This window comes from Hippocampus guttulatus, chromosome 4 (assembly GCF_054856545.1).
Source record: "Hippocampus guttulatus isolate MCC_2025c chromosome 4, RoL_Hgut_1.0, whole genome shotgun sequence".
Classification (NCBI taxonomy): Eukaryota; Metazoa; Chordata; class Actinopteri; order Syngnathiformes; family Syngnathidae; genus Hippocampus; species Hippocampus guttulatus.
The window spans coordinates 7,830,034-7,844,666 of NC_141264.1; the positions used below are offsets into that span (position 1 = coordinate 7,830,034).

The window sequence follows — 14,633 nt, forward strand, 5'->3', positions numbered from 1 at the left end:
TGAGCGGAATTTGCTCAGCGGCCTGACAGCAGCAAGTCTCCGCCCCCTTGAAGTGGATGTGAAAAGCAGATCTCTGCCACTCTGACATACAGGAAGAAGTTCAATAAGCTTGACAGGAGACGCCACTTCTTTCAAGAAGTTCGGGTGAAATACAAATACACGTCCTTTGCGCTACTTGAATCGGCTCACTGATGAAGTCGAACACGAAGAGGGAAAGTTGATGATCTGGTCGAGCGCTGCAACCCGTGGATTACTTCAAGCAAGACATGGGGGCAATGGGGGAGGCAGGACGAGTTTGAAGCAGATCTTCACCTCTCCAAAATGTCAGAGCACAGATCCAGTTTCCTTCACATTGGAGACATCGTGTCTCTCTACGCGGAAGGATCGGTGAACGGCTTCATCAGCACTTTAGGGTACGTCGCTCCTCACCGTTCCACGTCTCTTTCAAACCCAGCAATCTGGACGAAGAACTCCTCCACGTGTGTGTGTGTGCGTGTGTGTGCGTGCGTGTGCGCGTGTGTGTCGCTCTCTCTTTCCCTCACAAGCTAAAATCACACAATCATGTAAATGGGACCCCGCGGCCGCTTCCCGTCCAATGCTTGACGCAAAATGTAACTGGTATGCAAAGCAGGAAGACAAGTGCAAACGATTACGATCGACTTTCTTTTTCTTTTTGGTTGAGTCCCACTGAGGAGGAAGTGGCGCTTGTTCGTGCCATGCTGCTTACGTGCTACAAAATTTCCCACTTAAGTGAAACCGCGATCAACAGCAGTCAACTCAACAATGCAGGGTGGAGACTCATGACACTGCACTGGTGGCGTTTTAAAAATGAATGCACTTTTGCTTGTGCACTGCAGTGCTATTTTTGTATGTAAAAATAGTGGACTGTCAATCACTTAACAGGAAATTACACCCAACATAAAACGTAAAAAATAACTTGATACGAGGGATCGAAATACCCATCCAAGGTATCGTTTTTCGGCCGATAACGGTCTTATTACGAGGTATTGCATACCTGTCAACTCATACGGTTTAGCCATAGTTCATACGGATTTTGTGGTGAATCTTACGTATATGGCCGTATCGCATATATCATACGGATTCTGAAAATTTCCGCCCCCCCCCCCAAACAGGTAGTTCCGTTTGCTTTTGCCCAGAATGGTGCGAGTCTACTCGAATGCTTTCATTTCCAAAGTACCTAAATATGAATGGATGCTGTAACTTCGAGCCGATGGGTCAGCATTTGGAGTTGCTGAAAAAAGTAACGCAGGAATACAACTCTGAACACAATAATGCCACGAAGTAGAATGATGATTATACATTAACCAGACATTGTATTATGGAGATCTACAATAAGTATCATTGAAAATTTCGTGGGTTTATTTCTGCCGTTATTTTGACATATAAAATGCTTTGGATTTTTTGCTCTTTATAAGGATTTTTTTGGTAGTTTATACAGGTTGGCGCTCCGAAAAGTTGACAGGTATGGGTATTGGGTACTGAAGAAGGATGCCGATAACATCCACCAATCTCCATCCATCCTAATCTGTTTTTCTTCACGAGGGTCGCGGGCATGCTGGAGCCTATCCCAGCTGTCTTTAGGCGGTAGGGAAGGTACACCCTGAACCGCTTTCACTAGTTAATTGCGTGCAGGTTCTTTAAAAGTCCTTCTGGAACAAATTCCACAATTTTTTGTGAATGGAAGCGCCTTTGCATTATTTTGGCTACATACCTGGAAGGCACAATTGTTTTGATCTTAATTTTACTTTTTACCATGACACATGAAGCAGATTTTTACATTTTTATTTTTCCCTTCATAATATTACACGCCTCTTTGTGAAAATCATTGCACCATGACAATGTACATTTTGGTACTGATTAATCCATCCTTTTTCTTGCCTGCTTATCCTCATGATGGCCACGGGCGTGCCGCAGCCTATCCCAGCTGTGTTTGGGCAGTAGGCAGGGTACACCCTGAACTCATTGGCAGCCAATTGCAGGGCACACATAAACAAACAACCATCGCGCTCACAATCACACCTAGGGACAATTTAGACTGTCCAACGCAGAACATGCAGGGAGGCCGGAGCTGGAATCAAAACCTGCACCTCTGTACTGTGAGGTGGACATGCTAACCAGTTGTCCACCGTGGCACGGGCCACCAATACTTAAGACAAAAACAAATCTGATATCGAACAAGTCTTCCTTGCTCGTAGTTGGTGCTAAACTTTGGCCATTTGACACCTCAGTGAATCATCAACCCCGCGACCCTAGTGAGGATGAAGTGGTTTGGAAGATGAATGGATGAATGAATGAATCATCAAATGTGTCAGAAAGACAAAGGTCTTTGCTCAAAATGATCTGTTATTGTACAAATTGAATTTTGTATTTCATAAGTGCAAGAGAACAGGTGTCAAACTCAGGACCCGGGGGCCAGATCCAGCCCACCACATCATTTTATGTTGCCGACCAAAGTGAATTATGTGCATTGACTTTGTTTCTTTCCAAAATACCAAAATTGCAAAAATTCGTCACTTTTAAAAACATTGAGATATTGCAAGCTTTTTTTGGAACCAAACGCCCCTTTTAAAATAAGTGTAATCATATTTGAAACAAACAGATATTTAGTTTCCTAATCATAACCTTCCTCTGAAGCCCACAAACCAAAAGTAGTTTGCCCACCTGTATTGGCGGTATCGATACTTGGGATCAGTGTCAGCGAGCGATACTCAAGAGTGAATACTTGTACTGATATGGGTCTGTAAAAAAAAAAAAAAGTAGGATTGAACTTCCCTACTTAATATCAAATAGTGCAAACATGATATGAGTGGAAGATTTCAATATTATTGTTTAGCACTGTTTTCTCCAACACTTTTTGAGCCGGGCACACATTCATGAAAAGTAAAACTTCAGGGCACACCACCACACAAAACCATGTCAAAATATATCCTGAAATAAATGGCCATCTCGTCTCAATCGACTCCAAAATGTACTGATTCAATGTGAAGTCGATGTCGGTTCAGCTAAACACAACCTCTTGTTCTGTTGTATGAATGCAACAGGTCAAAATACAGGTCACTTGTACTTTCTGTCATCCAGTGGAAGATCATTTGTTTGTGTAGCACGTTCCGATACTGCAGGGCTCACCAACTCTGGTTCTAGAGGACCACTCTGCTGCATGTTTTAGACGTCTCCCTCCTCCAACACAACTGATCGAAATGATCAGGATCGCTCACAGCTCACGGATCAGCTGATCATTTGAATCAGGTGTGTTGATGGAGGGAAACATTTCAAACATGCAGAATAGGGGCCCTTGGGGGACAGGGGTTGGTGGCCCCTGCTGTACAGTATGTTGCTGGCATACATAGATAAAAATAAAAAATGTGTTGTTAAAAAAATATATATATATATATATATATATATATACTGTATATATTTTGATCAATTTGGACCACATACGCCGTGATAACCTTTTTGACGCTCTGCCTTATCCCCTGCAAATCAACATTGTGCGGGCGACAGCCATCTCGAAAAATATTTTTGCTCAGTCTAACCCAAAGAAACGTGTATGTGGTTTCTCGTCATGAGAGTACAGCACTACCATGAGTACAAAAGCAGAGTTGAAATTCAATATTTGGCATTTGTAACCAAGGTGAGAGAAGAATAAGACGGAAGACACCAACAGGTAGCTTTAGTTTGTTGGCCATTTCTCAGTTGTTCTGTTCTGTTGAATCCAGGTCACACTTGAGAGAATACGAACATGAATACTTAATGGTTAAGCAATCTTTATCGTCCTGTTAATGCTGCCTGACCAGCAGACAATGCCATAATGGATGGCCGAGGCCACCACCGAGTTATAGAAAGTCTTAAGGAGTGACCCCTGAACCCCAAAATACCTCAGTTTCCTGAGTAGGAAGAGTCGGCTCTGTCCTTTCCTAATCAGGGTGTGCGTGTTAGTAGACCAGTCCAGTTTGTTGTTTAGAAGAACACCTAGGTACTTGTAGGAGGTTACCCTCTCTATGTCCATACCCTGGATGATCATCGGTGCTGGTGAGGACTGTTCTACCCACAATCTTGCTGCTGTAGACTGTAAATTTCCCCAGTGTGGGACAAATAAAGGATATCTTACTTGTGTTGTACTTTAGATCTCTCAGTCTAATGAACTGCCAGTATTTTATTGGTTGGTTACCTGGCCAACCTAAATCATGGGTTACCAACATGATGCCTGCAGGCTTATGTAACTCCCAGGGCAACATGAGTGGCCCGCCAAGTCTGTTCTAAAAAATGGTTCACCAGTGATGGGACGTCGTGAACATTTAAAAATGTAAACTCTTGCATTGATTTAAAAAAATAAATAAAATCACAGTAAAGTTTTCTTTCCAAATTGGTATTTATCTGTTTCCTAACTGTTAAATCCTTTTTGATAATTATTGTGGAAAATCATGTACATGAGCAGTATCTTCACCTAGATCGGGGATCGGCAACACGCGGCTCCAGAGCCGCATGCGGCTCTTCAGCGACATCTAGTGGCTCCCTGGAGCTTTATAAAAAATGTTTGAAAATGGAAAAAGATTTTGATAGTAGGCTAATATAGCTCAAATAGATATAGATACATGTTGCAGCTCCGAAAAAGGAGAGCTGTGGTGTTGGTTTTTTAAAACGTACACTTTATTTATGCTTTTAACAGTCTCGACAAACACAGACAGTCTGCATCTGACTCCGTGCCTTCTCTTTTCTCGTTTGACTCGAGAGGCGTTCAAAGACAGCCTCAGAAAAACGGAAATTAATGATCACTTCACTGACACTAAGAAAAGCGAAAATAGTGCACCAAAACAAAAAAATCAAGTGAGGAAATTACAAAATAAATTCTATGGGGGCTTTTGTGAACACACAACAAAGGAATGAATAACAAACAATTCTGAGACAGTCCAGTCTCCTACATACATACAGCATGTGTTTCCTTCATTGTAAGTTTTATAGAATGCTTTTATTTTTTTTGCGGCTCCATACATATTTGTTTTTTGTTTTTTTTGTCCTATACGGCTCTTTCAACATTTTGGGTTGCCGACCCCTGACCTAGATAAATTTCTGTATGTTGTGGAAATAAACATACGCCAACAGCAATTCGTTTGGCTGCACCATAGCCGACCCTGAATTGAAAGCATTTCAGCGTGCCCCCGTGCTATTTGAATCCTGCAAAACAAGTACGATCAACTGGCTGAGGAATGACTTTGCCCCGCCCTCTCTTTCTCAATATCGGTCTTACGGTTTGGGACACTTTGTTCCTCAAAAGTTTTTCAAACCAGATTTTCCAGCCATTTTGTTCTTCTTTTAATTTCAAGATGTCAAAGAGGAACCATATTTCTAATTTGGATCTTTAAAAAAAAAAAAAAAAAAAAAAAAAAAGGGGAAATCCCTTCTTAACTATTTAATTCCACACTATGGAATTTCACAGAAAAGCTCCTAAAACTGAATAGCACCTGTGTTGATACAAATGCAAGGAGACAAATAAGGACAGTAAATATCAAAGTGTCCGTGATGTGATTGTATGGCTAGGCAGTAAAATAACTTGGACAAGAAGCGCTCATAACCTCTTGAGAGATTACCTCTCGGCAAAGAGCCCAACCCCTGTGAGCACACTTTTATGTGAGCTGGGCGTAGTGTCTTTGTTTGCAAATCTCTTCACCCCTCACACGCCTTTTATATTCCCAACAACCAGAAGTCAGAAGACGTTTCAGGTTATTCCGTTTCAGTTCACCTGGGCCGTCCAGATTCATCCCAGCATTTTTCATCTTGGATTTTCTTCTCTAATATGACGCGATGACGTACTGTGATGTTGTGATAACATCCTAAAAAAGTCTGAACGATGAAACGTGTACGGTTGAAAGACAATTCCGGGCCGGGACCCTGGTCGACGTGACAATTGACCACAATAAGAGTGCTCAAGGTCGATGGAAGTTTAAATGCATACTTTTCCAGAATGTCTTGGTCTGAATTGAAAGATCTCAAAGGCATTCGCGGTTCCAGTCTTTTTTTTCTTCAGCTTCTTTTGCTGCACGGTGTGTTTACAGTCTTCTAAGTTTCTATGTCACCAGCATGCAGCAGCAGGCATGTGTTGTGTAAAATATCCTCCGCGGATAACGTTTCTTCTCCCGCCTTTTCCTCATTCTGTTCTCTCGTCTCTATCTTGTTGTTTCAGTGTGTTTAACACCGTCTCCGGGGTTATAATTAGCTCCTGTGTGTCCAGCCTTGTTGCTTTATCTGTGGTTCATGGTTAACCCACTTACTGAGAAAACCGGACACACAGAGTGAGTGTGTTCGTCAAAGCTCCTCCTTTGTGGATTGGCGTTACTTATTCATGAGCTTTTAGCACTTTCCTGTTCACCTGTTTTGCACTGCGTGATTTCGCCTGTTGGCTTCAAATTTCGCTCAATCTCATCCTAATAGGGATTTATTTAGGAAATAGAGCTCAGGCTATGGATTGACAGTGACCAACAAAGGGCTGGGCTTGTTTAAGCAGTTACCAGCGTTGCATGAATCGGGTGAATTGTGCGTTGCATTACAGGAGGATGAATGGATTTGCTTGTGCTTTTCCCCCTTTTGTGTATTAGGATTGAATTACATGCTTTTTGACTAGAAATACAGCCAGGAGCAGTGTGAAGAGTAATGCGGCAATAAAACTGTCAACATCCACTCACCACAACTTCACGATGTAATGACCTCCATCTAAGTAGACAATGGCATAATCATCAACGAAGAGACTGAGAAAGAATTCAGTTAATTGAGTGGAATTGATTATTGATTAATCATGGGCTACTTCAGTCTTAACTTGTTTGCTGTGTAAAGAACAACATAAGCTGAGCTACATCCAAGCAGACCTCTGTTATTGTAGAACTTGTCAGGGGAGCATGAGTCTCACATCTACATTCTATATTGCCTTTAGCGATCAAGGAAATCTGGTCAAATGGACACCACTAATTATGGTGAATGAGTTAATTTTTTTTTTGTCCTATACGGTGTATTTATTTTGGGTTTAGAACTGAAGTTCATCAAACTGAGTGGCGTTGTTAACATGCGTACGATATTAATTTCGCAAGAATTACTGAATATTGAAAAAAAAGTAAACAAAAACAACACAGCTCTCTGCACGATGCAGTGCAGTTGTACTATGAACGCAATAATATTGAATCTATCTATCCGTCTGTCCGTCTGTCCGTCTGTCCGTCCGTCCGTCCATCCATCCATCTATCCGTCTATCCATCTATCTATCTATCTGTATATCCATCCAGTTTCTGATCCGCTTTATCCTCACAAAGGCCGCGGGGCGTGCTGGAGCCTATCCTCCCAGCTGTCTTCGGGCAGTAGGCGGGGGACATCCTGGCCCGGTTGCCAGCCAATCGCAGGGCACACAGAGACAAACAACCATCTGCGCTCACACTCACACCTAGGGACAATTTGGAGTGTTCACTTAGCCTGCCATGCATGTTTTTGGAATGTGGGAGGAAATTGGAGTACCCGGAGAAAACCCACGCAGGCCATTTAAACTCCACACAGGGAGGCCAGAGCTGGAATTGAACCTGGCACCTCTGCACTGTGAGGTCGATGCGCTCACCACTGGCCCACCGGGCCGCCTTGTATATGTGTATGTATGTATGTGTGTGGTGGGGGAAGATGCCGGTCCGTCCTGGCAGACCCAAACGTATTGTGAGGGTTTGTTGGGAGCGTCTGGCGTTATCCCCTGTCAGAAAGAGTTTCAACTCCCACCTCCGGCAGAGCTTTTCCCATGTTCCGGGGGAGGCGGGGGACATTGAGTCCGAATGGACCATGTTCCGTGCCTCTATTGTTGAGGCGGCCAATCTGAGTTGTGGCCGTAAGGTGGTTGGTGCCTGTCGTGGCGGCAACCCCCGAACTCGCTGGTTGACACCAGCAGTAAGGGATGCCGTCAAGCTGAAGAAGGAGTCCTATCGGGCCTTTATGGCCTGTGGGAGCCCAGAGGCAGCTGACTGGTATCGACTGGCTAAGCGGAACGCAGCTTCGGTGGTCGCCGAGGCAAAAACCCGGGCGTGGGAAGAGTTCGGTGAGGCCATAGAAGCCGACTTCCGGACGGCTTCGAGGAAATTCTGGTCCACCATCCGACGTCTCAGGAAGGGGAAGCAGTGCACCACTAACACTGTGTACAGTGGGGATGGGGCGCTGCTGACTTCGACTCGGGACGTTGTGAACCGGTGGGCAGAGTACTTCGAAGACCTCCTCAACTCCACCAACACGCCTTCCTCGGAGGAAGCAGAGTCTGAGGATCCTGAGGTGGGCTCCCCTATCTCTGTGGTTGAAGTCACCGATGTGGTTAAAAAGCTCCTCGGTGGCAAGGGAGATCCGGCCAGAGTTCCTCAAGGCTCTGGATGCTGTGGGGCTGTCCTGGTTGACACGCCTCTGCAGCATCGCGTGGTCATCGGGGAGAGTGCCTCTGGATTGGCAGACTGGGGTGGTGGTCCCTCTTTTTAAAAAGGGGGACCGGAGGGTGTGTTCCAACAACAGAGGGATCACACTCCTCACCCTCCCTGGTAAGGTCTATTCAGGGGTGCTGAGAGGAGGGTCCGTCGGGAAGTCGAGCCTCAGATTGAGGAGGAGCAGTGTGGTTTTCGTCCTGGCCGTGGAACTCTGGACCAGCTCTACACCCTTGGCAGGGTCCTCGAGGGTACGTGGGAACTTGCACAACCAGTCTACATGTGTTTTGTGGACTTGGAGAAGGCATTTGACCGTGTCCCTCGGGGGGTTCTGTGGGGGGTGCTTCGGGAGTATGGGGTACCGAGCCCCCTGATATGGGCTGTTCGGTCCCCATACTGCCGATGTCAGAGTTTGGTTCGCATTGCCGGCAATAAGTCGGAATCGTTTCCAGTGAGGGTTGGACTGCGCCAAGGCTGCCCTGTGTCGCCGATTCTGTTCATCACCTTTATGGACAGAATTTCTAGGCGCGGCCGAAGCGTTGAGGGGGTCCGTTTTGGGGGCCTCAGTATTGCATCTCTGCTTTTTGCAGATGATGTGGTACTGTTGGCTCCTTCAAGCAGGACTCTCCAACTCTCACTGGAGTGTTTCGCAGCCGAGTGTGAAGCGGTTGGGATGAGGATCAGCACCTCCAAATCTGAAACCATGGTCCTCAGTCGGAAAAGGGTGGAGTGCCCTCTCCGGGTCGGGGAGGAGATCTTGCCCCAAGTGGAGGAGTTTAAGTATCTTGGGGTCTTGTTCACGAGTGAGGGCAGGAGGGAGCAAGAGATCGACAGGCGGATCGGTGCAGCGTCTGCTGTGATGCGGACGTTGTATCGGTCTGTCGTGGTAAAGAAGGATCTGAGCCAAAGGGCGAAGCTTTCAATTTACCGGTCGATCTACGTTCCAAAGCTCACCTATGGTCACGATCTATGGTCACGAGCTATGGGTCGTGACCGAAAGAACAAGATACAAACGGCCGAAATGAGCTCTCTCCGCAGGGTGTCCGGGCTCTCCCTTAGAGATAAGGTGAGAAGCTCGGTCATCCGGGAGGGGCTCAGAGTAGAGCCGCTTCTCCTCCACATCGAGAGGAGCCAGATGAGGTGGCTCGGGCATCTAATTAGGATGCCTCCTGGACGCCTCCCTGGTGAGGTGTTCCGGGCATGTCCCACTGGTAGGAGACCCCGAGGATGACCCAGGACACACTGGAGAGACTATGTCACCCAGCTGGCATGGGAACGCCTCGGGATCCGCCAGGAAGAGCTCGAAGAAGTGGCTGGGGAGAGGGAAGTCTGGGCTTCCCTCCTAAAGCTGCTGCCCCCGCAACCCGACCCCGGATAAGCGGTGGAAAATGGATGTGTGTGTGTGTGTGTGTATATATATATATATATATATATATATATATATATATATATATATATATACTTTTTTTTTTTTTATGCATACATTTTCGACCATTGACACAGCCCATGCGCTTGATTCCGTTTGTGCAGTAGTATCTACAATTGTAGCCCAGTGAGTGCAAGTTAATGTTGAAGCATGCACATGTTAACTGGGAACAAAAAAAACAACAAAACCATGGTCTCTAATCAACACTGCACAGTTTCCCTTTGCGGCAACATCCCACTGGTGCTCACTTTTGTAGCCTTCAATGGCTTCATCTTGAGTATGGCGACCAAGAACTATGCACACACTTGATAACAGAGCAAAAGTGTGTCAACACCAGGCACACACACATTCATGGCTAGTGCACATTATCAGCTACAAGGACGACATGTAAAGTTGTTGATTGCACTTGTGTTGCTCTTTTGTGCAGTCTTGTCGACGACAGGTGCGTCGTCCAGCCTGATGCGGGGGAATTGGCAAACCCTCCCAAAAAATTCAGAGGTATGTGCAATAGGCCGCGCACGCAAAAAGTAGTCGAGGCCAACCATGCGCCTCACCGAGGGCTTTTTGTGTGTCACGGTTGCTCCAGTGACGTTTTGTTGTGTTTAACTGACTCTGCTTGGTAAATAAACATGTCCTCCAACTCAAGTGCATTTCTGCCGTAATCACAGGCTGACTCATGGAGGTACTAGTGTGCCTGAATGCTTTGTTCGTCTTCTTTGCAGATTGCCTCTTCAAGGTGTGTCCCATGAACAGGTACTCTGCCCAGAAGCAATTCTGGAAGGCGAAACAAGGAAAACAAGGGAGCAACACGCAGGCAGACCTATTCAAGAAGTTACAGGTTTAACTTTATCCAGCCATCATGCATGAACACCTTCCGTGCAAACCTTATAAAAAAAAATCGGTGACTGTTTTTGCTTCCCAGCATGCAGCAGAGCTTGAGCAGAAGCAGAATGAGTCCGAAAATAAGAAGCTCCTTGGAGAAGTTGTTAAATACAGTAATGTTGTTCAGGTACGGCCGATCCGCAAACACTTGTGCAGTCTGGTTGTCCTCACTGCAAAGCCGTGTTGTGTTTGTTGCGCTTATTACGGCTTGTCCCTGTAGTTGTAATCGCCTCCAGTAATCATTCCTCACGTATGTCAGTAAATTGACTGAATAAGGCAGGTTGTGCTTCAACCGTTTCTCCATGCAAGTAAGATCTGCTATTATATTACCAATCTGTGAACGTGCCCAATTCTTGGCTCTCAGCTCCTGCACATCAAGAGTAACAAGTACTTGACAGTGAACAAGCGTCTCCCTGCCTTGCTGGAAAAAAATGCCATGCGAGTTTCTCTGGACCCAGCTGGGAACGAGGGCTCCTGGTTCTACATTCAGCCTTTCTGGAAGCTGCGCAGTGAAGGAGACAACGTAGGTGCCCTTTTGCTTGCGCTCGTCACTTCTACCGACACTAACAATGCGCCAAAATGGAAACTCCCTTCTCGATTGTTTGTCCAGTTCCAGGAATTTTTCTGATTTTGTCCCTCTTCTCTGGCTTTAGCAACCTGTGGTTGAAGGTATCGCTCTTGATTGTGCATGACCATTGTTAGTGGCTGAGATTAAGAAGCATGGTTAGACAGTTTTTCCCTCTCGTCTAATCCCGATGTCTCCAGTTTTGCTACACTTTATTGTAAATACTCCAGTGCACCATTGAAAATTTCATGGTTGCAAAATTGTGCATTCGAAACCACAGTGTGCTTGAGAGTAGATCGCATGCCATTCAGTTATACTGCCCTAATAAAAAAACAAAACAAAACTGTGGCACACAGAATGGAATGATTTGAAAATCCCGGTACACTCCTCCTCCTCTAAATATATGAAATAAGCCATTTTTTCAATGCAAAAACACTGTAGCTGGCAAAGGCTGCATCGTCCGTGACCCTGAAAAGGGTTATGGATTGATGGACAATGTTGTGAATACTAAATAAGAATACCGTATTGGCCCAAATATAAGACGGTGTTTTTTTGCATTGAAATAAGACTGAAAAAGCGGGGGTCGTCTTATATTCGGGGTCTAGACATGATACCCATTCACGACGCTAGATGGCGCCAGATATCAATGAAGCGAATGCTAAACTTGACTCCCCAGGCCAAAGTGAACCCCTGCCACGAAGAAGAAAAATAAAAATAGCGGTAAGAAAGAAAAGAGAAGAAAATAATAGAAGAGATAATAGAAAATGGAGAAACGTAGGGACAATCTGGAGAAAGGTGGGTCGATGATCGGCCAGGTTAACCGGCAGCTGAGGAGAAGTTATGATGTAATTTACATTTCAAAAACAAGAAGAATGTGATTGTGATTGCACTTTAGATTTGAATGAGGCAAAATAACATGCTTTTTCTCTCAAATATATTGTTATAATCATTTGTTTCAGATGTACTGTAATTATTTTCTGTATAAAAATTAATTTGGTGTTCAAAAAAGTCTTTTTTAAAACTCAAGTCTTGAAAAAGAGGGGGTCGTCTTATAATCAGGGCCGTCTTATATTCGGGCCAATATCCGGTAATAATAATAATAATAATGGTATCATTATTATGTTATCATGCACAGGGCTCTGTCAGAGAACTTGACAACAAAAAATAAGGTTGAAAATAGTATTACAAATTAGTTACAGTTTGCCCGTAAAATTATGAACTTAAAAGAATGTTCATGATCCGCAATCTAAATTACTGTTGAATAATTCTGATCGTGTATATTACGATGCTATGTTATCCTGTATTGGAATTCGTAGGTAGTTTATCATGCGTAGTGTGATTATTCATACGGTAAATGGAGGAGGATTTGCTGTTTGTTTACGCTTACCTATGTATGTATTTATTGCTTGGTGACAGAGAGCATGAGCTATGAGACCTTGTACGCTGCACTCATGCCAACTCACCGTGGCAGACGTGCTTGTACATGCTGACATCCTATTTGCAGTGAGCATGTTTTCAATTCACCCTGTTGCACACAACACCTCCAAAATGGGATAGGGGGTTTCAGACCTTTTGCATGGAGAGTGATTGGCGGTCAATATCCGTTGTGATGTTTAAGCAACAAATGTCTCCAACTTGATTTCAAGGTGGTGGTTGGAGACAAGGTGGTGCTGATGCCGGTGAACGCAGGGCAGCCTCTTCATGCCAGTAATATTGAGCTCCTCGACAACCCTGGCTGCAAAGAGGTGGGACCACCCGTACATGAACTTTGTAAGTTTTGCTGGTTCACCCATCTCCCCGCCCCCGCTTCATGTTGCAGGTTAATGCCGTCAGCTGCAACACGAGCTGGAAGGTCACATTGTTCATGAAGTTTAGCGACTACAAGGAAGACATCCTGAAAGGGGTTTGTTCAATTGCTGCCATTTGTGTGGAATTTTTAGTGAAGCTGTTTGAATTGGCGGGGTGAACGCAAGCGTGCAAAGCCATGCTTTTGTGCCTTCTCCCAGGGAGATGTGGTGAGGCTCTTCCACGCAGAGCAGGAGAAGTTTCTGACCTGTGATGACTACAAGAAAAAGCAGCATGTCTTCCTCCGTACCACACTACGACAGTCTGCCACCTCTGCCACCAGCTCCAAGGCTCTCTGGGAAGTTGAGGTAAAATAATGAAATTATTACTTTTTTTTTCATTTTTTTTTTCCAAACATGCTTCAGTGTTCCTCTGACTTGTGCGGACAGCTAATAATTTAAGTCACTTTTGTAGCTTTATAAAGAAGCTCAAAGTAATTGCTTACCACCATTTATTTCTCTGAATGCCTTTTCAATTCCATTTTAACTTGTAGTGAAAATTCCTCACTATCAGGTTGAACTTATTTGCCACAATTGACTTTATTCACAACACTAGCTGCTGATGTGAAACACGCTGGTGTTTCGATTACGAATGCAAAATGACTGTCAGTGTGTCATTCCAAGCGACCAGATCCAGATCCCGCAAATGGTCTAATTCAGATTAGCACCTGGTTGTAATCGTCACTCTCTCTTGGTCCACTAGATTAATACAGATTTTTTTTCTAAGCCTTTTTGCCACTGTCTGTAAGTGGCGCCTTTGGAGAGAGAAAACTCACAGACCAGATGTCTTGACCTGAGAGAGAGAGAGAGAGAGAGAGAGAGAGAACTCCCACTGCTTATGCACCTAATGTGTACATATACCGCACACACTGTTCATGATTTACTCAGTCTTGATTTTAACACGGGCATTCAGAGCAAATTGGAATTTAAATACAACTGTATTTTCACCAGGTTGAAATTCCTCAGGATTGAGGAACATGAAGTTGGCCTGAGGCTCAGGCCAACTTCATGCGACAACAAAAGTCATTCTCAATGGGAAAAAAACGGATCTTTTGTGCATTTGCTCATGTTTCAGTTTAGTTATTTATTTGTGGGTCATTATACCCGGTATCTATTTCCAGGTCGTTCACTATGACCCCTGCAGAGGTGGGGCTGGCCAGTGGAACAGTTTGTTCCGCTTCAAGCACCTCGCAACTGGCAATTACCTCGCAGCTGAGGTGAGGCCTTTTCAACAGAACATGCTGATACTTTTTTCGAATGCAGCAAAGGAATTACTTTACTTACTTTAGAGATCATGATCATATTGTATAATTACACACAACTGATCTATCATTTCTTTTTATTGTATTTTATTGTATTGCATTGTATTATTCACGTGTTAACTTTTGTGATGCAATGCTGCACAAATGAGTGAATAAGCCCACTTGAGTAGGATGATACTGTGCTGTAGGTGGCAGTGTTTCCTTTGATGA

The 14,633-nt window shown here is 44.5% G+C and overlaps 1 protein-coding gene across 3 annotated transcripts in view; it reads left to right on the forward strand.

Moving 5' to 3' along the window:
• Nucleotides 1–281: 281 nt before the first annotated feature.
• Nucleotides 282–14,633, forward strand: part of itpr2 (inositol 1,4,5-trisphosphate receptor, type 2) — a 70,982-nt gene continuing 56,630 nt past the window's right edge. For all 3 annotated transcript variants that reach the window (XM_086108549.1, XM_086108550.1, XM_086108551.1), the window contains exons 1-9: nt 282–413; nt 10,298–10,368; nt 10,593–10,708; nt 10,793–10,879; nt 11,117–11,275; nt 12,964–13,062; nt 13,137–13,220; nt 13,324–13,470; nt 14,283–14,378. In XM_086108549.1, coding sequence (XP_085964675.1) covers nt 322–413; nt 10,298–10,368; nt 10,593–10,708; nt 10,793–10,879; nt 11,117–11,275; nt 12,964–13,062; nt 13,137–13,220; nt 13,324–13,470; nt 14,283–14,378 — 951 coding nt within the window. In that variant the 5' untranslated portion in view covers nt 282–321. The remainder of the gene's footprint in view (nt 414–10,297; nt 10,369–10,592; nt 10,709–10,792; nt 10,880–11,116; nt 11,276–12,963; nt 13,063–13,136; nt 13,221–13,323; nt 13,471–14,282; nt 14,379–14,633) is intronic.